The 25,315-nt window shown below is 38.8% G+C and overlaps 3 protein-coding genes across 3 annotated transcripts; 1 reads left to right on the plus strand and 2 right to left on the minus strand.

The window, feature by feature from the left end:
* Positions 1–12,752: 12,752 nt before the first annotated feature.
* Positions 12,753–14,990, minus strand: LOC116188050 (protein ASPARTIC PROTEASE IN GUARD CELL 1-like). The gene has a single exon (XM_031517162.1). It carries the CDS (start codon positions 14,814–14,816, stop codon positions 13,311–13,313), a length of 1,506 nt encoding a protein of 501 aa, XP_031373022.1. The 5' UTR covers positions 14,817–14,990; the 3' UTR covers positions 12,753–13,310.
* A 2,181-nt stretch (positions 14,991–17,171) lies between these two features.
* On the minus strand, positions 17,172–19,528 carry LOC116189434 (ATP-dependent Clp protease adapter protein CLPS1, chloroplastic). The gene is made up of 3 exons (XM_031519091.1): positions 19,300–19,528; positions 18,296–18,443; positions 17,172–17,626 (listed from the first exon to the last, which is right to left on the minus strand). The coding sequence occupies exons 1-3, from the start codon at positions 19,364–19,366 to the stop codon at positions 17,365–17,367; spliced, it is 477 nt and encodes a 158-aa protein (XP_031374951.1). The 5' UTR covers positions 19,367–19,528; the 3' UTR covers positions 17,172–17,364.
* Positions 19,529–20,905: 1,377 nt separating this feature from the next.
* Positions 20,906–24,695, plus strand: LOC116215896 (carbon catabolite repressor protein 4 homolog 3). Its single transcript, XM_031551706.1, has 13 exons — positions 20,906–21,280; positions 21,524–21,687; positions 21,781–21,846; positions 21,945–21,997; positions 22,089–22,170; positions 22,381–22,467; positions 22,676–22,768; positions 22,842–22,874; positions 23,035–23,147; positions 23,351–23,456; positions 23,560–23,645; positions 23,775–23,859; positions 24,215–24,695. Exons 1-13 carry the CDS (start codon positions 21,004–21,006, stop codon positions 24,338–24,340), a joined length of 1,371 nt encoding a protein of 456 aa, XP_031407566.1. The 5' UTR covers positions 20,906–21,003; the 3' UTR covers positions 24,341–24,695.
* The last annotated feature ends 620 nt before the right edge of the window (positions 24,696–25,315 follow it).

A 25,315-nucleotide genomic window follows, 5' to 3' on the forward strand; every position in this document is an offset into this window, starting at 1 on the left:
TTGAAATTTTCAATTAAATTTGTGCTTAGTAAAAATTACAATAATTTTAATATTTATTATTTATAGATTTGTTGTATTATTATAATATGGTGCATCTTTTCAACATTATAATGCACCCCATATATTTATTACTGTTTATTGATCATAATATTTGAGTACATCCTAACCTGATATTATGTGTCAAAAGCATAATGGGATCAAATGAAATATATTGCATCTATCACTATATATATGTATATTGTAGTTGGAATAAACTATAATGTTAACATATAAAAAAATAAGGAGATACTTAATGAAGAGAAATTAGCTAGAATTATATGCTAATGTATATTACAAATAAATATGAATTAATATTTTAATTTTTATATAATTAATTATATCTCTAATATATATATAATTCTCCGCTAATTTTTATGCTATTATTTAATCACTATCTTTAATATTTCACTAAATTTTTGCTTTTTTATAACTTTCTTATTATATCATCTAACAAAGTTATTCATTTTTCGTCTATGTCTATATGTTTATCAAAGTAAGACAATTTAGAATTTAGTGTATTATATTAATTTTTAAAATAAATCACGCAATATTAATTTGTTAATATATATACTTTTCAATATTACTAATATTATTTCTTATACTTCCATAATATGAAAAATTATTTACTAAAACCCGCTGCATTGCGTGCACCCTACCCTTAGTTTTAATAAATTATGTTGTTATCCTCAATTACAATGTACTTGTTTTCGTTGACAAGTCAAGAAGTTACACTTTAACACAACCGTACCTGTCTTATCTACATGACAATTAAATTACTGGGAGAAATGGTCCGTGGAGGGAGAATAGATATTTCCTGTCCTGTTTCAGTATATACTTATTTGTCTTCGAATACATTGACAAGGTAACTAATGTGGATTGATTTAACCGGTTCGACACTCTTTCCTTAAGTAAAGTCTCAGATTCGAATATTGTGAATAAATAAAATCTACATTGAGAGAGTTTTACCTCTTAATGGACAGATTTGGCTCACAAAGACCAAAACACCAGGAATCAGAAGTGAAGTTTTCCACGTTAGTTGGTAAGTCGGCTTGACGAAAGGAGTATTTGATGAATGTAGGGGAGTACAACCAAACCTTAAAGATGAAAGAGCCGCAGCTCCACGATGACAAGGGAAGAGAAGACTTCACATTTCTAGGTCAATTATGCCTTTCAATTTTAATCCGTAGAGAATAACTAATGTTACGTTTGGTTACAAAGTAATATTTTAAAATTAGATTTTGAAAAAGAGTGGTATAAATGGTTATGTATGGAGTTCACTATTTGACTTTGTATGAGTTATTTTATTTTGTTGTTGGTAGAATTAAATTAAAGTGTGATTTTAAAATCGCACTTTGAAACCAAACAAGCCATAAATATCAAAGTGAGCTTCCATGATGCTCTTATAGTCTGGCGCCCTTCGATACCGTTAGAATCTAATGCCCCGTTTGGATTCAGAGTTAATTGATTTTAACTTTAACTGAACACACTACACAACAAAAATACACATTTTTCAATTTAAAAATTTTAACTTTAGCTTTAACTCAACACACTACACAACAAAAACGCACGTTTCACAAGTCAAATTTATAATCACATCTCATTTGTCATTTTTCACAATCAAAATTAAAATCAAAATCAAAGTAACTTTAACTCTGAATTCAAACTGCCTCTAAATCTCCTTATTTTTTTCCCCTTTCGTACGTCACTGGGTGGGATGACAGTCATGATGGGGGGAAGCCGAACCATGATACTACAATGCCATGCACGATTGTACCGTGTAGGCATCTAGCATGCACTACTATCTCTGTCATCAAATTTGCAATCTCCTAAATTTATCTAGCTAGATGAATCTATCTCCACACCATGATACCGCCATACCACGATAGTTCCGTTTCCTTAACTGCATGATATTTGATGTCACAAAGTCAAGTCAATATGTGTTTTTCCAGCTTTTCGTACGTCCTCAGCTTTGCAAGATTCCCAAAATGATATATGAAAACGAAATCTAAACCAACGCGCTATTGCAAGAGGTTGGTCACGGAAGAAGACTTTGGGGCAATTAATGTTAAGTAAATTATATGTCTTTTGAGTAAATTATATACATATCTTAAAATATTAGTTTGAGGTGAATTACGTAAACTTTTAATAAATTACTTACATTTGTTCTTAATTAGATATGTTTAGGATTTTCATTTCATTGTATCAAGTTCATGGTCTCCCTTATAATCGAAAAAAGAAATAAAAATTACTTACATTCATGGATTCCGAAACCTTTGCTTACATCGTCAGTAAATTACATTAATTTTAAGAACTCTATTTAAACTTTTAGTGAAGTACTTGAATGCATTATGTGATCTCTTTTTGGTGATTGTACCATAGAATTTTCCAATCGTGTCTCAAATAGTAAAAACATCAATAAGTCGTCCTAATTCATTAAACACAGGACCAATCGAGCCGGATAATTTTGGAGATGACTGGATTGTTATGGAATGCCTCAGCAAGCAAGTGACAGGGATGATCATAGGATTAACCAAGTGGAGTAGTCGATTGAAGCAGTGATGCCAGCCATGGCCATCAGCTACATTCGTAAAGGAGCAATAGTACCCTATAGAAGCATTAAATATATTGCCAGCCAAAAATATCTTAGGACAACGCTAAAGATGTCAAATTGTTCAAAACTTATTCAGTTAGAAAAATATGTGAATAAGCAACAATGAAGCCAAATCGAAATTTATGTCAAGACAGGTGAGCTCTTATAGTGATAAGGTCGACTCGTCAAGTGGGTTCGGGATGATGTCCGACACTGAAAGTCGCGTACAAAAGGTGTTTTTCATTTTGAGTACAGTCCGCAGTTGCACGAATGCGTCCGAGGTGATGATGCTCTTGGGTCTTATAAGCTTCTAATTTTTTTTCCCCCCCTTCTGCTAATTACCTGCCAATACTATCAAAATAGAAAACAAAAAAATTGTCATTCTTTTCTCAATTTCATTATTCTTTTAATCAATTCCGTTTTATTATTTTATAATCTGAATTAATTAGGCCGGATCACCTTCTTAATTCTGTCCCTGCGTCACTTTCGGCCAGGCTGCGGAGGTCATTGACAAAGGAAACACTAGTAAGTGATTAATCAACTTTAGTTTTCCTTGATCCAAATGAAGGGTAAATGTCTTCTATATCTTTTTTCTCAGTAAGAAAGACGAGGACCGAGCCTGGAAATAAGAAACAAATATATTCATCCAAAAAAAAAAGAAACAAATATTACGAAAATGTAAAGGCCTAGCAGAGAAATCCCAACAGTATCACCACCTAAAAGCCGTTCTAGACTAATCAATGGATACGGGGCAATCATAACGAGTTTCGTGCCAGCCAATCTGCATATGAGCTTTGTGTCATTTAAGAATATCTTTATAATTTTCTCTTAATTAAGCCAAAGGAGATAAATTAATTATATAATCTAAATATTCCGTATATGATTTATGATCCTATCTAATGTTATATATTTTTATTTTCTTTTTATTTTTGGCGAAATTTTGGATGATGAAGCCTGCTTCGGAGCGGGAGCGATATGCGTGCTGCTGTGGCACCTCTTCGGTTTTTTCTACTGCTACACATGCATTTGTCCGACCAAGCTCCGGGTCCTCTACTCGAGTGCGAAGACTTCTGCATACACTGTTGGTGCACCTGCTGCGTCTTCTGCCAGGAGCCCCGTGAGCTAAAAGAAACGCGGCCTCGACCCATCCATAGGTAAGTTCCACGAAAGTACCCATCTTCCCAAGCTGATTAATAATAATGATGACCTTGATACTTATATGCTTACCGTAAAATTCTCACTTGGATCTATACATGATTGAGCCCATTTGCAACTTAAAATGTTAAGCTGATAGGTTGTTGGATCCAAATTTCATATAAGGTTGTGGTTTCTTTATCAAATTTTTCATGTGGAACAACATATCTCAACACCAGTCCTCACGTGGCAATGTGTAGTCCAACACGTACCACGTGCCCTTAAACACCCGCCCTTAATTACCGATCACGAGCCGGACTTCATTTTCCGCGCTCGAGCAAGGGGGGACAAATACCAAATTAATCTCGAGCTCCACACTTGGGCCTAACTAGACTGCACCTTTTAGCTACATCGAAACTATACATCGGGCTTAATTAACATGAGGCGCACTCTTAGCTGCTTCGAAACAGTATCTGGCATGGTGTGAGCCCACATGAGCGCGCGGAAGCATGACCCGCTTTGATACCATGTAAAATTTTCACTTGGGCCTACACAGACTTGAGCCAATCTACAATCCAAAAGCTTAAGCTAATAGGTTGTTGGATCCAAATTTTATATAAGCTTGTGATTTCTTTCTCAATTTTTCCGTATGGAATAATATATCTCACTTACTTCTGTTTATAATTGGTCGTGATAGATGGGATTTGATCAACTTTAAGGATGGACCGGGAACCTAAAAAGATGCAGCAGCAGATCCCAGTGGTTCTGTCCCGTGCGGTTCCAATGGGAATGATGCGGAATTAAGTCAGAAGCTTCCTGGCCAGCCTTTTTTAGCTAGCTAGGTCGACGATCAAGTTGGAGCTGCTGATTGAGCCGTACTGTCTCATGCCATCGAGAACCGATTGCATCTTATAATGTTCAATCGTTTCTAATTTGTCTGGTATTTTGAGTCTTCTGCATGATTACATATCGTGTGTATACGTACGTACTTTGTCTATTGTATGTGATGGCAATTAGTATAATTTGATATTTACCACTGCCAGTACCCTATATCTCTGCTTCTTGATAAGCCGTTCTTTAATTAGTAGCTAGGAGCTTGTGGAATCTGAGTCAGTGGTTCCGAAGCGCGGCAACCGTGAATCGGGACACAAGGGTGATCATCGGAATTTCAGTTGTCTTGCAATCGAGTCGAATCATCTAGAATCATGGTGGAGTAATCAATATAATTCTCCACAGATTGGTGGAAACCACGCAAGATGAATTCTCCTACGTTTTGCATCTCCAAAATAACTTTGATTCGGCATAACGATTACTGTTGTGAAATCCAAATATGTGACGGTAGGGCATATAAACTCATGACCCTTCAGTAGTTGAATGGCTGGCTCAGTTCTATGAACATCGAAACGTTCGGGTTCCCACGAATTACTCAAACGATGTCATGGGCACATTTCTGTGGATATATAGAACTTCATCTAATTAAACGGTTTGGATCGGGGGATTATAAGCCCAAGGATAAAGTACCAAACAATTGGTCCAACGTGAGATTTCTTGTTTAAATTCTCACATGGCTGGGCCTTAATTGGGGCCTCTCATTCGGGATCAATTCGAGCCCAAAAACGGGAGTTATCTACTCCATTTGATGTTGTTTTCGGGTCGAGAACTGCCCTGCAAACAGAAAAGCCCTCCCTCCTCCATTTCCGAACTCATCCTCTATGAACCGTACGTATGCTGGGGTATACATGGATATCGGGTATACCGAAAATCGGTTGGAAATTACCTGTTAGGGTAGGGTCCGGATAACTTCAATTGAAAATAGAGTACGGTGCGGGTAGTAATTTAAAGAACCAGTGAGAATAGGTTCAAATTCCAACATACATGGTACCCCCATAACCGATACCCAAGACCTATATTTTTTCTAAAAAATCATTTTATATTTACATAATTCCCTATGTGAGACATAGAAAGTACAAAATCCTAATAATATCTTATTTGCTTTGTCTGCTAAGAAGAGATACATTATCTTTTTTTACTAAATAGCTACATAATCTTTTAGTTATATATTTCATTTGTCTATTATATAATCCTAAGAAGAGTTACATAATCTTTTAACTCTATGGATGAATGTGATTCGATTAATTTATGTCCACATTTATTTATGGTAGGGTCCAATTCCAAAACTTCCGAGTAAAATCTGTAGTATAATTCAGGTTCCGAATAAGTTTATGTTTCAAGTTCCAATATGGTAGGGTCTGATTCTAAAATCTTGAGACCCACCAGCCACTAAATATTCAAAACGATTAAAGAACGATCATATACACCGACCGATATAAACTCGATCATCCATCAAAGCAGTAGACTGCGGACTGATGAGATCTTGTTTCCCCAAAGTATTGAATCTTCCTGAGACTGGCTTCAAAGATTTTGTCAACTATGCATACAGCTATATATACAATGTAAAGAACTATTAATTTCACACTTGATGTACGCGTTATATATGTCTTTCATTTAATTTTTATAAACGCATCTGATCGTTATTTCTGGAACGGAGAGACAGGGAGACAAAATTTCAGGGAGAATCTAACCCCCTTTTTCCTCTTTCCATATTACTTTACTTTGTTCACTTTGTTAATAATATAGTAATAATATTGAAATCTGTATTTGATTGGACCAATAAGTTTCGAATTTTCAGCTTTAATCAGAGGGACGTGTTTAGATTGTTACAGAGAATCTATGCCACATATTCTTAAGAAATTAACCTTTTTTTCCCCCTAGTGGCAGCTTCAGCTAGAGCCACTGCAAACATTGAGATAAGAACTCCATTTTCGTTATTCAACCCGTATATACTTTTTTTTTGGGAGAATCTGATATTCTTTTTTTTTTTCTTGTTTGTTGACTTAGACTCGAGTCATATATGGATAGATATTATATAGACTTTGCTATAGAATAAATTTTGGCCAAAGGAAAAATGGTAGACCAATGTGAGCTCGACATTGCAGGTGCTTGTGATTGGATGGATGCGACTTCCCACTCTTGGTTCCTTTTGCATATTCGATATATCTGAGACAGTTCATATAACTTGTTAGCTCATACTGTTAGATTTTTTATTTATTTTTGGGGTAAATTATATTCATATAATTTCACCTTTCATTTTAGTCCGCACAGAACAACAACACTGGATCAGAGAAAAAAAGATAGGGCAAAAGGAAGAAGGCAGAGGTTAGAGGAGTAAATCAAAGTGAATTGGTTTAATTAGTTCAACGTCTGTTTCTATTAAGTAAAATTTCGAATTCGAGTTTTGTGAATAAAAAAAATCAAAGCTGTGAGAGTTTAGTTCTTAGTGAGTCGACCCAATTCAAATTACATTAGTCGAAACCATTAAATTTTCTTATATCAAGATTCACGGCCAGGAAAAAAAGAAAATCTTAAGTTCTATCTTAATTTTAGTGCAATGCAGGCCAGGAGCTGAGAGCACGGCGGGACTGAAGGCGAAACAAGTGGGGCTATGACTGAGGCCGGCATCATCAATTCCCATTTACCCATTAGTTTCCAATTGGTTGGGAGTTGGGGACAGCAACCTAATCAATCCCCTCCACTGCCACTGGGACTGACTTTTATTTATGATTTGATTGCTTTAACTCTCTCTCCCCAAAGGGGCACGGAAATTCAAGATGCTCAAAGGGGGTCCTATCCTATTCAATCCGGACCCAGCGAACCGCGTGATTGGGCTTTGAAAGGGAAGTTTATCCTGTCCCGGAGGAGACCGTGTACAGTTTTAAATGAGCACAGTCCGATGCAAGTACAATGCAGTCGGCAGCACCTTAACTCTAGTGGACTGTATTATAGTTAGTTGTGTTCATTTAGTTATAAATGATGCCTATAACTTAGTACAAGAATAGAAATAACGAAATTAAATAAAGAGAAATGGAACCAACAAGTTGTTGGTTGAAGTGGTAAGCAATCTTAATCCCCAAGAGAAAAATGCGAATTTAAATCCTAGGAGACGCACTTATTAAGATGGGATTAATACTTAATATTTTATTCATGAAATTGTGATAGTAATGTCTCTTACAATTTTATTTATCAAAAAAATAAAAACAAGAATAAAGGAGCATGGAAGTTCCACTGACGAGAATTGAATCCGAGACCTCGTGATTTTGGATGGCAACTTGCACCACTGTACTGGATCTCCTTCCTCCCAGCCCATCTCTTCTTTATATGCTTGTATGTATATAAGCTTTTTTTTTAAAACAAATGCTTAAAAACATCCTCTTGAACCTCGGTAGGGCTGGCAAAATGGGTTGGCCTGGCCCGTTGGCCCGAAATCGTGATCAATACATTCTAAGTGTAGATGAATATTTAACCATATAAAGGCCTAAATATAGTTCAATTACCACGAAAGAACACGTCCAATCTCGAGAAGTTCAAGTCCAAAACATGTCCGGGATTGTGTTATCAGTTGTGGCCTTATAGGATTCATTTTATACATACATACACATATACATATATATATATATATATATGTATATATGTATATAACAAGCGGGCTTTTGGACCGGCCGGCCTGAAACAATCATTTTGGGTCAAGATTTACTGGCTCAGGCCCGGCCCAATGGCCGGGCCGATTTTTGCCCGCCCCAAAGCTCAGATTTGGATAAACTATCGACGTCAGTATGAGGTTGTTTTCCCACAGACAATACATGATATGTCCAAGTAAGAGCAATTGTAGTTGTTCAGGATGATAGTTTCAGGTGTGAGTTTCCAACTTGGAGGATGGAATCAGAACAATATCAATGAAAACCTTTTTTTATTTTATTTTTTTAACCCTCTTGTTCCTTTGCGAAGACGTTAACATCTACATTGCACATTTCCTTTATCCAAACCTTCTTTCTTTATGTAAAATTTAATTATGTATAATGTACTGGTCGTGCTGATTTGATCATCTGTGCAAATGTGTATCGATTATGGTCGCCATTGCATTTTTTTCAATTGTATAAAATGAGATTTACGAACCTAATATTGGACTAGAGGATTAGAAATAGCAAAGAACTAGTCGACGGTGCTTGAGCATTGCACCTTTCTCTTTGTGATCAAATGGGATATGCAAGTAAATTTAATAATTTATTTGCGTACGATTAACTTACAATAATAGATCGTTCTATAATATAAAACGAATTTTTTTTAATAATCTCGATGATAAAATGAATCATATATAATTTGAGGAGACATGACATTATTCGTTCAACCATATGAAATGTCTTTTTTTTTTGTGTGAACTCTGGTATTTATAAGTCCAATTAGGCCCCAACTAATCTAGTCGAACCGAATTGGCCTACTAAGGGGTAAAACTCTCATGTCGTGAATTTTTTGCATTCACATGAACTCAAACGTGAGTTCTATCTTGAGCGGAACAAAGGTCAAACCGTTTGAACAAACTAACATTGGTTCATATGCAAGGTCTTTCATTAAGGAGTTGGAATTTCATAAATAAATTACTTATGGGTCAATTTCTCATGGAAAGAAGTTAGTTAACGATGCTGATAAGATGCGGCAAGAACAATAATCTTAAAAATAGCATTGTTTTCCGATTCCTGCTGACGTCTCCAGCCGATGATGAAGGAAAAAGTAAATTTGTTGTTCTTTTATACTTCCGATAAGCCTTTTCAAATTTCAATATAACCATCGCATAATCATCCAAAATACTGAATTTTTATATTTAATGCAATAACACAGTCGTTTGTCTTATTTTTATTAGTGAAAAAACTCGAAAAGTGACTGAACGACAACATGTTCGTTCATATCTTTGCTTATGAGCAGAGAGCGTCTACTACTCCCTCTTTTAGCCATTGGAGTCTTGGAATTACTCGTGATTTCATTGTTTGGGAGGCTTGACACGTGTCCAACCTCCGCCAAGCCACGTCATAATGAGTGATGTATATGAGGATCACATTAATAAGAACCTATTCGAACCCCCAAAAAAAGAAGAAAAAAACAAACATTAGAGAACCCAACCAGCAAACCGCATAAGCTGCCGACAATTCCGGACTGGTCCCATCCCATCCCCTCCCCATCCCATGCTTCACACTCGTGGGACCCGCCCGTACGGTAATGTTCCAAACACCGTTCGATTTTTCCAAATTCAAACAACATAGTGAGTGAGCTGGCTTTCGAGGTGGGTCCCAGCATCATGTGATCTGTTGCCCACCATGCAAGAAATTTGTCCCAAAATATTATAAATAATCGATTGAAGTGATGTGGTATTTATTTTATTTTTTTAGATTATGAATTTGAGATTGTGTTTCATTTTAGAGTTAAGTAGAATTAAATTTTGATTTTAATTGGGTTGTAATGATTGTGTTGTTGAATTATGAGAAAAAGTGTGATAAAATAATGAATAATTGAGAGAAAATAATGATTGTGTTGTTAAATTGTGAAAAATGTAATGAATAATTAAGAGAAAGTAATGATTTTGTTGTCGAATTGAAGATAAGTGAATTTAAGTGGAGTAGAGTTAAAGTTAAAGTTAAAATCGATTTGTAAAATTAAATAAATTAAATTCTTGATTAAAAGAATTTTACTTTTTAATAATGGAATCAAATTGAATTAACCCTGTCCCATTAATCTCCAAATACGATGGTACCACAATAAAAAATAATAATAAATTTGCCCCAAAATTAAAGGGGCCGACCCCACAAAACCTTCTCAAGGAGAAAAAGCAAAGTTAGTTGGCCATCCAATCCATTCAATCAAAGACATTATTACATGAAGTTGCATGTAACAACACAACAAACCCGCCATGAAGGGTGGCGGGAAATAGAACCTGGTGCCACGCGTCGCCCATGCACGCTATCATCAAAATTTAGTATACGAACTGATAAATCACGAGGTGCAAGCGTAATTGATCAATTATTACATTTCATGTGGACTATTCACCTCAAGTACAGCCCGCTTAAAACCCGTTCAAAGTAACTCGTAATCGGATGAAACAGACACCTGAGGGAAAACTAGAATTATCGTGTGGATGAATCAATATATAATATATAATGATAGGAATACTTCGTAAAGTTATGTCATGTGACATTCAAGGTTTTTTCTATGCTTGACTTGAGTCTCTCGTATAATTATACAAAAGAGTAATAAGAGGACAAGTCGGGAGAGAAAAAAAGTAGATGAAAACTTTTCATGACAGTCTTGTTTCATATATAAATTTGTCTTAAGCTTTATGTAATTCCTCCTAGACATATTTAACACGTTAAAATATGTATATTACAATCAGTATGATAAACAAATATTTTAAATTTAACCATAATAAAAGGTGAATCTCTTGCGCATATATATATTTATATGTAAAGTAATGAACACGTAAGTTTAACTGTAATAAATAGTGGATCATCTCTCGCTCATACATATATATATATATATATATATATATATATATATATATCTGTGTGTGTTTGCCTATGGTCATTTTTTAGGTTTGCTTCAAATTATTTCAATATAAATTTACAATATAAATAATAAGTATAAATATTGGTAAATATGTCCGTGCAACGCGCAAGATAAGAGACTAGTTATACTAGTTACAATGCAATGGCAAGAGAGTACCCTTTGACAAGGGATGGACAAGTTGGGAGCATGGGAGAGGCATGGTCACTCGTCATAAAATTTCGATGCTTAGTAAACATATATCGATGTTTAAATAAAGTTAGATTCTTTACCCATAAATTGGAAAACCCATTTGTTTTGTGTGAGTATTGGAAAATTTATCTTAGCCGTTTGTTTTAACATCCCAACCCCCTTAATTAATATCTTGCATCGTTCCCAATTCTTGACCAAACGAAATCAATGTCTAAGAGAGAAGTCATAAGTTTATAACTGGCCAATAAGTGGAGGATAATTTGCATTTTTTTTTTCTTTTTAGTGAACACTTCGGTATTCAAAAGTTTAATGAATTCCGACTATTTCAATTTAAATTAGATTGATCATTTAAATTAGGGTTAATAACAAAAAAATATAATTTTTCACATTTTAACAATTATAGCACGAATTTTTTTCCTAACATGAAAATGTACAAACTTTCGATTTGATAACAATTTTAGTGTGACATCGAATTTTTCGTTAATTTGGACAGAATCATGGTCACAGAGGGCACGGGTGATCCCAATCAGGGAAAGAGTGCTGACGACTCTAATCGGGGGTGATAGCCGGAGTCGTAACTCCATCCACCAGAATCGGGTGAATCCCTAATTTGTGGTTCTCCTGATTCCGGGAGTGGAGGTCTTGATTCCTGCTACCATCATCTCGATTAGGGTCGCCGACGCCCTCCCCCTATTGGAATCGTTAGCACTTTTTGTGACCTCGATTCCTTCTAATTTAATGAAAAATTCGATGTCATGCTATAATTATTATCAAATCGAAAATTCTTGAATTTTCTGATTAAAGAAATTTTTTTTTACTAAAATTATTAAAATGTGAAAAATTTTTATATATTTTTTTTGTTATTAACCTTAACTTAAACGATCAATCTAACTTAAGTTGAAGTAGTTGAAATTCAATTATGGATAAATATATAAATATATTTTATATATATAAATGTTTTTTTTTAAAGTTAACACTTTTGGCCAATGATAATTTACGTTCTCTCAGAGAGAAAAAGAAAAAGAAAAAAGAAAAAGGAAAAAGATAAAGAAACAGCAGCTGACAGCCGTACCAAGAGAATTCATACTGGATTTGATTTGTAAATAATATTTTAAAATTAAAATTTAATTTTTTTAAAAAAATTATATAAATAATTATATATAAAATTCATCTTTTAACTTTATATAAATTATTTTATTTTATTAAAAAAAATGATATAAATAAAACTCATCCTTTAATTTTATATGAATTATTTTATTTTATTATTAGTAAAATTAAATTAAAGTGATTTTAAAATCACATTGTAAAATCAATCAGAAACACTGGCAAGAGACATTGCCGCATTTGCCCCTGACTTTCCAGCTAATTCACTGTACACTGCCACTATTGAGCAAACAACACGCAGAGAACAGTACAATTATGACAAGCAGACAAATACAAGCCCCTTTCCCACTTATTTCGGCTGGCCCCCACCGTCGGACCAACCACCTACCCGGCGGTCCTTTCCTTGATTGATATTCGTTACATTAAAAATCTTTCCTTTGATTGCTAACCCCAACCCTTCTTCCCCTATTTCCTGTAGTAAAACAAAAAACAAAAAACAAAAAAAAGGACAAAAAACAAGTTCAACAACCCTCTTTCAATGCCACAACGGTAAATTTGTTGCTCCGCGGCGTGAAAGCATCAAACACGTCACTGGAAAATATAACATCTGGGAGTATGTAATGGCATTTTAGAATAGCTGAATCGACAAAGCTTCTAAAACTTCGGTGTTTATATGAATGATCGAGAGAGCTCCGAGTGTTACGGCTTTTGTTTACTGCGAACTTTCAGAGCATCCAATAATATAAGTCGATCATTTCGTCTACACTATTACGGTGGACCTGTCCGCGCCCGAAAATTCCCCTCCCGACTAGCACTTGTTCGGAGAGAAGCCCACAAGGGAGCTGGCCAAGTCGAAGGCGACGCGCGTCCCCTGCTGCTGCACGTTCCCGATGATCGACATCGACGACGACGTCGGAGCAAAGGCGAAGCAGAACGTCCCCGCCGAGTCGACTGGGATGAGGTAGTTCTTCGCCGGGAGGGTCAACGCCTTGCCGCCGGCGAAGTGGAACGACACCGTCGGGACCCGGACCTGCGACAGGGAGCTGAAGTCGTAGCACGTGTCGAAGAGGGCGAACCCGCTCGCCGGTTTGAGGTTCTTCGTCATCTTCACGAACGCATCCCTTAGGGAGTTGTAAGCCTCCGTCTGCAGCCGGGTTATGGCGGTCCCGGAGTCGACGATGATCCCGCCGTTGCCGGAGTCGTCCATTTGGAACAGCGACGGCGGGATCGAGACCAGGGAACCCCCGACGCTCATCCCGGTGAGACCCACGTAGTAGAACGTGTCCATCTTGCTGTTCTTCACCAGCGGGGCGGTGACGGAATCTGCCGCGAGCCCGCCTGTGTTGAACTCCAGCGTCGACGACTTGGTGGAGTCACGATCGACGAGGCAGTAGGAGAAGGAGCTGGTCTTGATCTGGTTGGTCAGCGAGAGCGGGCCGCCGCCGAGCCCGAGAAGCCCCGCGGAGCCGACGAACAGCCCTTCGTTGTCGTGCCCGCAGCCCAATGCGACGTCGTTCACCTTCCCGGAGTTCCCGAACGTCAGCGTCTCGGTAACGAAGTTCCCGACGGTGAAGGATCCGTCGCCGTAGGAGACCTGGTACAAGCACTGGTTGCTCCGACAGGACGAGACCTCGAGGGCGGCGCACTGAGGGGCCCCGCAGGTGAGGGCCCGGTGCGTGGAGGAGGCGGAGGGGTTGTAGACCGGGTCGGCCTGCTGGTAGCAGTCGGCACACGGCTGGCACTGGAGCCAGTTGACGTCGCTGCCGGTGTCCAGGACCATATAATACTGCCCCGGGGGGCTGCCGACGCCGACGCGGGAGAAGTACTCGCCGCTCCCCTGGCTCGTCCCGGACATCACGGGGGTCGACAGGTCCTCGGGGCGGAGCAGCTCCGACGACCTGGACCTGTCCGGCTTGAGGTCGGAACGGGTAACGTTGCCGAGGGCCAGCGCTAGCTTGGCGTTGAGCGAATCGACCCGGGCGGTGTCGCGGGCGAGCCGAGTCAGGACCAGGGACCGGTAGTCCTCGTGGGTGGGTTCCGTCAGGGTCTCCCGGGGGTGGAGGCGGAGGAGGAAGGAGCCCGGCGCGGCGGCGGCGGTGGCGGCGACGGTCTCGAGGGGTTCTTCTTGGAGTGTCTGGGGGGAGAAGGAGAGGACGTCGAGGGTCTGCTCCAGAGTGGCGGAGACGTCGAGGAATGCGGTGTCGATTTGGGAGTACTCGTACGGGACCGTGCGGGAGGAGGAGAATGGTATTGAAGAGGACGACAGGAGGAAGAGGAAGAAGAAGAGGAGGAGCGGTGGGGAGGAGGCCGCCATTGATGAGAGGTTTTGCTTGTGGGAGCTAAGTAAGGGTAGCTCTCGGTTGAAGCGGAAAGGGGAGCTATGGCGGAATCTGAAGGACACGAGAGTTCAGTCTGAAGCCGATGGATTTATTCAAGACGGATAGAGAGAGAGAGAGAGAGAGAGAGATGAAACAGACTTCAAGTCAATCATGTTGAAATGACGACAAAATGCTTCCGTATATGCGGTTTTCACTTTTTATGTTTCTTGTCTCATCCTTTTTCTCTTTCCCTCTTTATTTTTCCCCCCTTTTCTTCGGTTAATTGGTCTAGTGTCTTTTAATTATTATTTTAAAGTTAAATCACAAGATATTTTTTATTTGTGTCTTAATGTGATGATCCATATGTGAGCGTTCGCTTGATCCGATAACAAAGTGCTTGCAGCGTGTTTCAAACCCTTTCCATTACAAATGTCATCGACCCACTAATAACGTGATATACGAATACATAGCTAATAATTAATTGATTTGTGTTCTAATTTAACTGAGCCTCTCTTTTCCAATCCTTTAGAAAAAGGTGCTGATGATGCAGTGTTAATTATGATGCTCAAGTGCTGCTTTTTAGGTAAATAAATAAATCTAAGGAGTTCTACCTTGGTGGAAAAAGAATGGCCCAAGCAAGCACTTTGTCTTCTAGGCTAAGGTTTTGACCAAAGACGGATGGATATCTTCATAGCTATCCTACCTAGTTTGGAAAGTCATGGTGCTGAAATTCGGATTTGCTTGTTCTGTTAATTCACGTGATTCTGATACAATATATGCCATACTACGAACGAGTTTGAGACTCTGGAAGCGTCGAATCCGCATGGCATTGGGATCGAAATGGATAAATCTTTAGAGGATAAAAAGATATCCATGCTTTGTGGTCGATGATACATAGAATAATCATAATCATAAGCACTAGGCAAGAGTCACAAGCTAATAATTTTTACTTATCCATCTGATCAATCGGTCCGCGGGGTATCAAAGCTGGACTGGTGGCTTGGTAGCTTTGCCCAAAACGTTGGATACGCCACAGCAACGATAGCTGAATCGTGGGGTATCAAAGCTGGACTGGAACTCGCTTGGGCACTTGGTTTTCAAAGAGTTATCGCAGAGGTAGATTCGGGGTTATATACCACCTGGTTTTACGACAAGGAGTGACAGCGCCTTCAATTGCTCTTCTGGTTCAAGCATTGCGAAATCTCCTCGATAGGGATTGAAAAGTTCACGTTGTCCACACTTTTAAGGAAGCAAACTTATGTGCGGATTGATTTGCGCAGAAGTCATCAGTCCTCTAGTGGGGTCTCCACATCTTTCACTTTTCACGGAAGGACATCAATATCCTCTTCACTAGTGATATTTCAACATCCCATGCCTGGTCTTGTGTAATTTAATTTCTTTTTGGACTTCGGCCCCATACCACCGGAAAAAAAAATCAGTTTTTGGGGATAGTAGCATGCCAACGGCTTCTAGATGAAGTTACGGGCATAGGGCAGAACATAAGAATCTGAAATTTATTTACACCGACTGTACTAAAGTACTAAAATATAACAAAATCTGTTTGAGAATAAAAAAAAAATCCTACATTAGAAATATTCATCAAAATATTACTGAGTTTAAAATTTTGAAATTTTAAGTAAAAGATGAGTTCAATAACTTATACGACGCATTCGTATAATTTTTTCCGAGCAAATCATTGAGGGCGGTGAAATGACCCAAAGTGTTGAAATAAAGAGAAAAAGATGGTAGTTGCGCTATTGGATCTATACACGGTTTTCTCACTTTATCCAACCTTGTCGATCCTTGTGACTTTGTCAGTGGGCGAAATAGATTTTCACTCAATTTAATGCTAAAATTTAATTAATAAAAAAGGAAGAAATAACATGGACCACCCTATCAGTTTCATTTGCTTTTTCCATGTTTATAAATACATATGGAATAAAATCGTTAAATATGGATTAAAATTTTCTATTGTTATGTTTACTATTATCCGTCCAATTTATTTGACTGGCATGATTCAACAAAATTAAGAAAAAGAGAAACATAAGCACATGAAAAGTTTGACGTGAGCAATGAGCATGGGCCTAGATCGGGCAACAATCAGGCCCAGTAATCCAGCCAAGCTTCGCATCCTATCCCACACAATTGAAATAACGATCGAGCCTAAAGCCGACCGGTAGGAAGTTACCGATGAATAAAGGAAATACAACTTTTACTTTCCGACACGAATGGCCGAGATTTTGCCAGAGCCCTAGCCTCGAGCTGGCTTTAGCAGCACTTGACAAAAGTAAAGCCGATGATCACATCGAACAAGACAATCCATTTTCTAAGCACAGACAGAATCAGGGAGCTACTAATAATGTTGAATGGCCATATTGATGGGATATAGTAGCTGAAACGTGACAACGTCTCCATATACTTTGATCAATATCGGTTTTATGTACACAGGACAGTTTCTTTGTACTACTAAGACATCAAAATGTCGACTATCGCCACAAGGGACAAGAACAAGTACTCGCCTCTTCACAGACCAATTCTTTATTATCAGCAGCCACCACTCGCAGGCTCAATTGAACTCAACAGCCCGTTACCCCTGAGCTGCATGCAATGCTCTTCTGCATCGGCTTGGGCGCATATAATTACCACGGAGATCCCATTGTAGTGAGCCTCCTGCATGATATTGACCGCGTTATCAAGGGTCATTCCTGGGATCACCTTCATCAGGACTTGGACCACGTACTCCCTCTTGTTGAAGTTGTCATTGTGGAGGAGAACTCGGTAAGGTGGCGATGTCTTCCTCGATTTCCTGGAAGCTCACACCAATAAGATGGTAAGATTCAACCTTCACCTCTTCTCTAGAAAACAATAATAAGCTGCTCGTTCTAACTAAACATTAAAGATAATTGTGATTGTGATCATACAACTCTCGTAATTGATCCTCCCATGAACAAATAAAGGCGGTAATTACAATGGTGCAAGGAGAAGATGAATATCTGCATTCAGTGAGGTGAAAATTACAATCCACTCAATGTGGACTGAATACATAGAAACTCCATCCAGTTCTACATAGCCGTTACTATAAGAACTTCACAATATAGTAATAAGTCAGCAAAACAGTGCAATGACTATGCCAAAAGACAAGGTTTTGCTGGACAGCAAAAACTACAAGAATATCACAGCCAGAATTTAGTTGCTCAAATGTTAAATTTTTGATAACTTGCGCACATAAGATAAGCAGAAACAGCCTTGAATTCGGAGTTTTAAACGCAAACATTTAAAATGAGTTGGAATGCAACTTGGGATACACTTTCGACTGTCACTGCAACTAGGAATCACAAGCCTCCATGGTTAGAAAGGTCAATAATTTCAAAGAAGACCAGCTAGAAAATCTCCAACTTCCTCAGAAAGTATGGAGCTACACCTTGAGGGCAAACAATAGGAAGGATACTTGGCCTATTTACAGAATATCTTATACCTTACATCGAACTCGGACTCACGACCAGGTGTTGTCTCTATGGTTGGCCTCTCCAACAACCCACCTCCCTTCCCTAATGCAGTGGTTGACATTGTCATTAAATTGGTCCGGCTCGGGCATTTCTTATAATAAAAGTAATGCCTATCCCCTGTCAAATACCGTGGAAAATAATAACAAAAAGTAAGAACCACCGCATACCACTACAACGTACAGTGTCAGAAGAAACCAAATCCACATAGGATATGTAGGGAGTCCACATCAGCGCGAGGAAGAAAGATTAAGCGGGAAAGTGGAACTTGCCATTGGATTCATAAAACAAGAAACTCACTTTGCTAAACTGAACAAAACCGAGCTCCTGGTTATAACAATACAAATAGTTTGGTGCCTTGCCGAAGGATTAGGATTAATCTTCCAAAATATGCTGATAATGCAAAGGCCAACTCTGACCTCTTCAAACAGACTACTCTGATCTATTACTAAACCACATCGTGTAAAAGACTATAGACATATAAACGCCTAAACACAGCACGCATAGTTCAAGAATCAAGCTAGTACTAGTTAACTCTCTCTCCCTACGAATCTTTGCTCGGGCAATTAAGCCCAGTTGTTCTATGATTCTTACACTTCTGTTAACTGAGTGCTTAACTCCAAACTCAGAGTCCCAACACCGAAAGATGAAGTCCTTACCCCCGAAGAACTACACCCCATTTCCAGCAAAGAAAGAGGCATCAACAATTGAAAAACAACAATTTGCCCATCCCCTACACAATCTACGCCTGAAGAACACATAATCATGCAGCTCAGAGCAATAATCGCGAGAATAACTGTTGCTTCCGAGGGTTCAGCGGAAAAAAAGTAAAAACTAACGACCCATTAAGCAATTACCCGCAGCAATCCGACCAAACACGACAGGAAGAAACCGAATTAACTCCAAATCTGTCAGAGGGCGATTTTCAAGCTTGATGAAACCGAGAGAGCAATAGAGAGGGAGAGGGAGAGGCTACCGGATTTTGAAGGGTTAAAGACGTGGTTGGGAGAAAGAGCGACGCGGCCGCAGATTGAAGTCTCCATGACCAGCGAACGGGGGTACTGCTCTGAGCTCTGCTCTACCCCCAACTCTCCCTCTCTTTGTGCTCCCTGATTTTTCTATGGTGGAGAGACCAAAAATAATAAATCAGGTGGGAAAATTTGAGGGAAAATAATAGAAAGCAACGAATTCTTTTTCGAGAAAATATCAGATGAGACCAAAACGCCAAGACAGCATGTGTTTATCTTAATTAAACGTCAAAATATGGAGGTAAAAGAAATAATCGTTGTGAGTTTCGAGGATAATGTGTGAGATATAATGGATAAGTGCACACACATTGTAAGCGTCAGCCTTAGTTAATATTTTCTTATTTTTCTCTCCCACCGACTACTAATAAGTGTTATCAGAATCAGATTAGATGATGAACCGAAAGGAGTATAAGTTTATGGGTTTATGGTCCAAACGGGAATTTGATGGGTCGGACCGCACGTTTAATTAAAATAGAATAAATTTTTATATTATTAAAAAAATTATGATAATTAAGATATAAGTACGATGATTTCAAAAAAATATAAGAATAGTGTAAGAAAATATTTATATTTTATATTTTTTACTCTAAAATAAATATTAAATTTTAATAAGTACTTAAAAGTAGAGTTTAAAGAACAAAAAAAATAGTGGTGGTTTGATTGATAGTATGTTAGTATGAAAAACAAAAGGTCATGATTCAAATCCCTACACAACCAAATAATTTTTACACTAAATTAAAAACCCATAAAACCTGCCAGTTCAATAGAATTTTGCTCAAAACCGACCAATTTAATAGATCCGATGTTTCAAATCTGCAATTTGAAGTGTCAGGCGAATCGGACCGAACATGGCGTCGATTCCCGATCCGACTGGTCGAATCGACCGGTCCAGTCTGATTCTGATAACAATGCTACCAATTACCTTGATTTATGAGTTAAAATTAATTCCTCTTCGAGCTTTATCTTAGCACTATTCCTTGTTTGGGAGTTTGCTTAGTCTCGATACTATGTGCTTTCATAGAATACTTATACTAGAGATAAGGTCCGTAATTGCATCAAATGCGTTATTCAAGTATAATAAGGGATACGATATAGTGTCACACGCCGTTATCTGAAATCAAATAGTTTTGCGTTCCATTATCTCGTGTCTTTTATTTGCCTTTCATATTTTCTCAGCATGCTGTATGTATATCATCCTTAAAAAAAAAAAAAAGAATCAGTGGGATTTTATTTAATTTTTTAATTATTTTGATGGTGGCAAAAATAAAAAATTATTGTGGTGGGGTTTTATTTTAAGGGGGAAACAATTTGGTGTTTGTGGAAGCACAGGACAAGAGCATCACGATCCGTTCAGGTACTGCCACGTCATAGTGCACCGTTTGAATGGATGTGGTTATGACACGTCACCACGGACTCAAGTTGCATTCCATGGAGAGATGTTCTGTTTGGGCCTTAATGTATAAGCCCAATTTCATCTACTGTTGGTCGAAGCCCAATCCTTATAATGGGCCTGAGCCCAATTTTTGCTTCGTATCGTTCGTTCCGTAATCTAATCCTCTCGGCGGATTAGACTTCTGTGGCCGAAATGCGCGCGAAAATGGTCGGACACAGTGATTACTGATTCCCTCCGCCGCCGCATTCCGCCCGCTCCGATGGGCTTCGACGTCTCTTTCTCTTTCTCTTTCTCGTTCTCGCCGTTCCAGCCTACGTCTCCTCATCTCCGCCGTTCCGGGAAGCCATTGCTGTTTCTGCACACATTGGGAAGGAGTCCCTCCGCCTTCCGCTGCTCCAACAACGAGCTTCCTGCAGCTGGTTCATCGCCTGCTCTGTCCTCCTACGCCAGCCGGTGGATCAATCCTCTCCGGCGACGACCGTCACCGGAAATTGTCCGCCACTGGATAGAAGCCGATCCGCAGCTCGCCTCTGAAGGTCGTTCGTCCGAATCTGTATTACTTGTATTGAAGCATGCTGCTGAAATCTATCTAACCTGCATAACTTTTAATCAGAGAATTCGAGCATTTTCTGCCAGTTCATAGAAAAGATAACTTCCAGCTTTCGGTTTAGCCTAAAGTAAAACGTTCATGGAAGCTCTCACCATTGATGAATTTACTTTAGTTTGGAGCTGCTGATCGATGATTGCGGTGGCTTCTCACTCTGTGTTTTCTATTTCAGATAGATTTACACTTGCGTCCTACAACATCTTGGGAGACAGAAATGCTTCAAAGCACTGGGACCTCTACGCTGATGTTCCTCCTTCCTATATGAAATGGGAAAGGCGTAGGAGGGTCATCTGTGAAGAGCTGATGGGATGGGGTCCCGATATAATATGTTTGCAAGTAAATGTTACGAACCTTTGTCGTCTTATCTTCAGTTGACTTGGAGTCGGGTTTTGCTTAATAAATGACTGATGGGTCGTGCTCTGGTTTTAGGAGGTGGATAGGTACATTGATCTCTCTGAGAGCATGCAGAGAGGAGGATATGTTGGTTCTTATAAGGTTAATTTTCTTACTGCAATTTTTTCTCGTCAATGCATTTGCTTCTTCCTGTATTTATGTGCCAGAGAATGTGAGCTGTTGCTGTTATAATGTGACAGAGGCGCACTGGAGATTCAGTTGATGGGTGTGCTATCTTTTGGAGGGACAAGAAGTTAGTTGTTTCACTGATTTGTATCTTGCTATCGTTTTAATGCATATGCACATAGCTTGCCACTGAAACTTCTTGTTGTTCATTATGCTAGGCTTCGTCTACTTGAAGCCGAGAGTATTGAGTTTAAAGCCCTTGGCCTTCGAGATAATGTGGCTCAACTTTCTGTCTTTGAGGTAGCAATCTATAACCATGTTTGAGCTATAATTCTTTAGTTTGGCCTCTGCGTGCCCTTTAGACCCCGTATTCATGCGAGCAATTATCAAATTACACTAAGACAGAGTAGATTGCCCTCTTCAATGCTAGCTCGTTGCTCATGATCACTAAACTTCTGAAATGACATCAATTATTTGCTTTCCACATCTAACTCAAGCCTATACAGGTAGATGTGCGAAGCTGAGTCGAGAAGACTGCTTGTTGGCAATATCCATGTTCTCTACAACCCCAGCAGAGGGGAAGTCAAGTTAGGGCAGGCAAGTATTCTCTTGTTTCTCTGAAAGAACCAGTTGCTTGTTGAGTCATTTTTTCTATCACCCGCCTGATCATCTTTTTATTTATTTTATTTATTTTTAATTAATTTCAAGATTAAGGCCCTTTCACTGAAATTTAGCTCACTGTAAATCTTGATTGTACTTGAATGGACTTGACATTTATTTAAAATCGGGGTGTACTGCTCTTCAGATCCGTTTCCTCTCTTCGAGAGCACATAGTCTCGCCAAGAAATGGGGCAATATTCCAATTCTGCTTTCCGGCGATTTCAACACTACTCCACAGGTGACTCATCAGCCTCTGCATTTCGGCTCTATCATTACTTGGGAAATTCATTCTGACAATTCCGTATTGACAGAGTGCCATTTACGAGTTCTTGTCAAAATCTCAGGTGAGTTTCTTCTATGCCATTTGTCACATGCACATGGGCACGATTATCTGTGTGTGCTTCCATGTAAATGATGTTCACATTTATGATTTATGCTTTTAATCAATAAATACGTGATGATCTTTAGTCACGCTTCATGGTGAATTTTTTTTTTAATTTGCAGTTAGATATCTTGTTGCATGATAGGAGGGAGCTATCTGGTCAAAGAAGTTGCCATCCTTCTCAAGTTTTTGGTCAAAGTGGAAACTCAACTAGTCCATTCATCATAATGGACAGGTTTAGTGCACTTTTTTTTTAATTAATGTTATAAATGCTCAACTTAGAGATATAGTATTTTTTTTCTTTTTTTGGCCTATAAACTAAATCCAATAGCATTTGCTCATTCTGATTTGAGTACCGTTGTTTCCGATTTGAAGCTGATCTGCGTAGTATATCTCTGGTCTTTTGATATGTAACTGCTGAAATGCTTTATAGTTCAGATTGTTCAACTCTGGATGGAGCGAGGAAGAGGTCAGAACTGCCGGTGCTGATGCTGGTGTAGTTGCTCACCCCTTGAAGCTTAACAGCGCATATTCCAAAGTCAATGTATCAACTTTTAGACTTATTCTTTACGATATGATAATAATTATCATACTGTCCAAAATTTGGGCTCTATTAATTCATGGCATTCTTGGATGAAAATTCTTAGGGTTCTGGAACAACAAGGTACTTGAATGGTGAACCTCTTGCAACTTCATACCACTCAAAGTTTTTTGGGACTGTTGATTACATATGGTGAGGAGCTTCTTCATTAGTGAAACCCGTGGTTTGTACTATCTTAAAAGTTCTCAGCGATGTATAATGGTGATATGTCAATAGCTGTTCAGACGTGACAGAAAATTGTTTTTTCTCTGTACATTATAGGTATTCAGATGGGCTCGTACCAACGAGAGTTTTAGATACTCCCCCAATAAATATCCTACGCAGGACAGGTGGTCTTCCATGTGAGGTATGAAATCTCTATTACCATAGTGTAGATGGTATTAACTTGCAAGTCATTGTTGTTTTGGGATTTATGATTTAAGGGCAAGAATGAACTTAACCGAGGTAAATATGATTAGGGAGATGGGCTTATTAAGCTCCAGAGTCCTTTTCTACCCCGAGCAACGATCAAATTTAAAGTTAAGAATTAGATAGAAGAGACGATGATTTCTGCCCAAGGATAGCACTTGGAACTCCATCTGATGCTCTTGTTCCACATATAACTGTGCTGAATAAGATTAGCTGTGAATCCGGTTAAAAATCTGTGAGTGGCTTCACTTAATTGAAACTTGACTTAATTGATGTAATACTTGATGCTGCAGAACGTGGGTAGCGATCACTTGGCACTTGTATCGGAGTTCGCCTTCACAGATCTGTCAGAATCTTGGGGGATGGGCACTTCAAACTTAGTATGTCGGTGTGAGGATTCTTTTCCAACAATCTGGTGAGTTACTATCGGTAGTCTCGAGGTGATGCAAAGGCAACCGTAACGAGACACCAGTTTCTCAGGTCCCAATACGTGTAGATGAGGCAGTTCTCCATTCAAATCTTTGGTGCACATCACCCCAATCACCGTCTATGTTTTACTTCTGGCTGGTGAACGGAGAAGAAATGCTATTTGTTCGGTTTTTTGTTGCAAGTTTTGGTTTCCATCCTTTAAGAATGCTTCCGTTCCTTTCCGGTTGGAATTTGGTATAGTCGGTGTAATAATATGTCGTGTTATGAATATCAATTACCCGTTGTCAATGACAAACCAACAGTATTGATCTTCGCTGCACATTCACAGCAGCATCATATTTTCAATATACACCTGCCATGGAGTCCTTCGGTAGACGAACCATCGAACTAAAGTCTCAACTCGAGATTAATGTATGAACTCCGTAATGTAAGTCATTCTCAAGTACGTCCGCCCCATGTCCATGCAGATAAGGGGTTTTCTTCCTACGAACGAGTTTTTTCAGGTCTTTGATAGGAAATTGGTTATAATAGTTCTGTTCAAGAAAGCAACAGTTTCCTCAAAACTTCCGTATACAAAATATCATGCAAATTCAAAAGCTTAAGACAAGCTCTACTTGAATCAAATCGTTTCATGATCAAATTCATCCAGCCATGGAATCTGATTATTATTTAATTTTTAATGAAATCACGAAATGCGTTCGAACTTGGTCAAAGTATCAAGTTTGTGTCTTGCCCGCTGCAATTATTCAACTGGATCTGATAAGATGCATTAATTGATAGATCTTTGCTTGCTGTCGAAGGGGATGGCAGCAGAAAGAAACCACTCGATCCGACAGCTGCGAAGACTGCTACATCTACACGTGTCATGCTGTTATTGGCTGACTTGACGGCGCATGTCCCCCGTGACGCCGCGAATCAGCAAGACATCATCATATTCCTCCCTAATCCACTCGCCGCAACTCGGT

The sequence above is a fragment of the Punica granatum genome, chromosome 8 (genome assembly GCF_007655135.1).
Source record: "Punica granatum isolate Tunisia-2019 chromosome 8, ASM765513v2, whole genome shotgun sequence".
NCBI lineage: Eukaryota > Viridiplantae > Streptophyta > Magnoliopsida > Myrtales > Lythraceae > Punica > Punica granatum.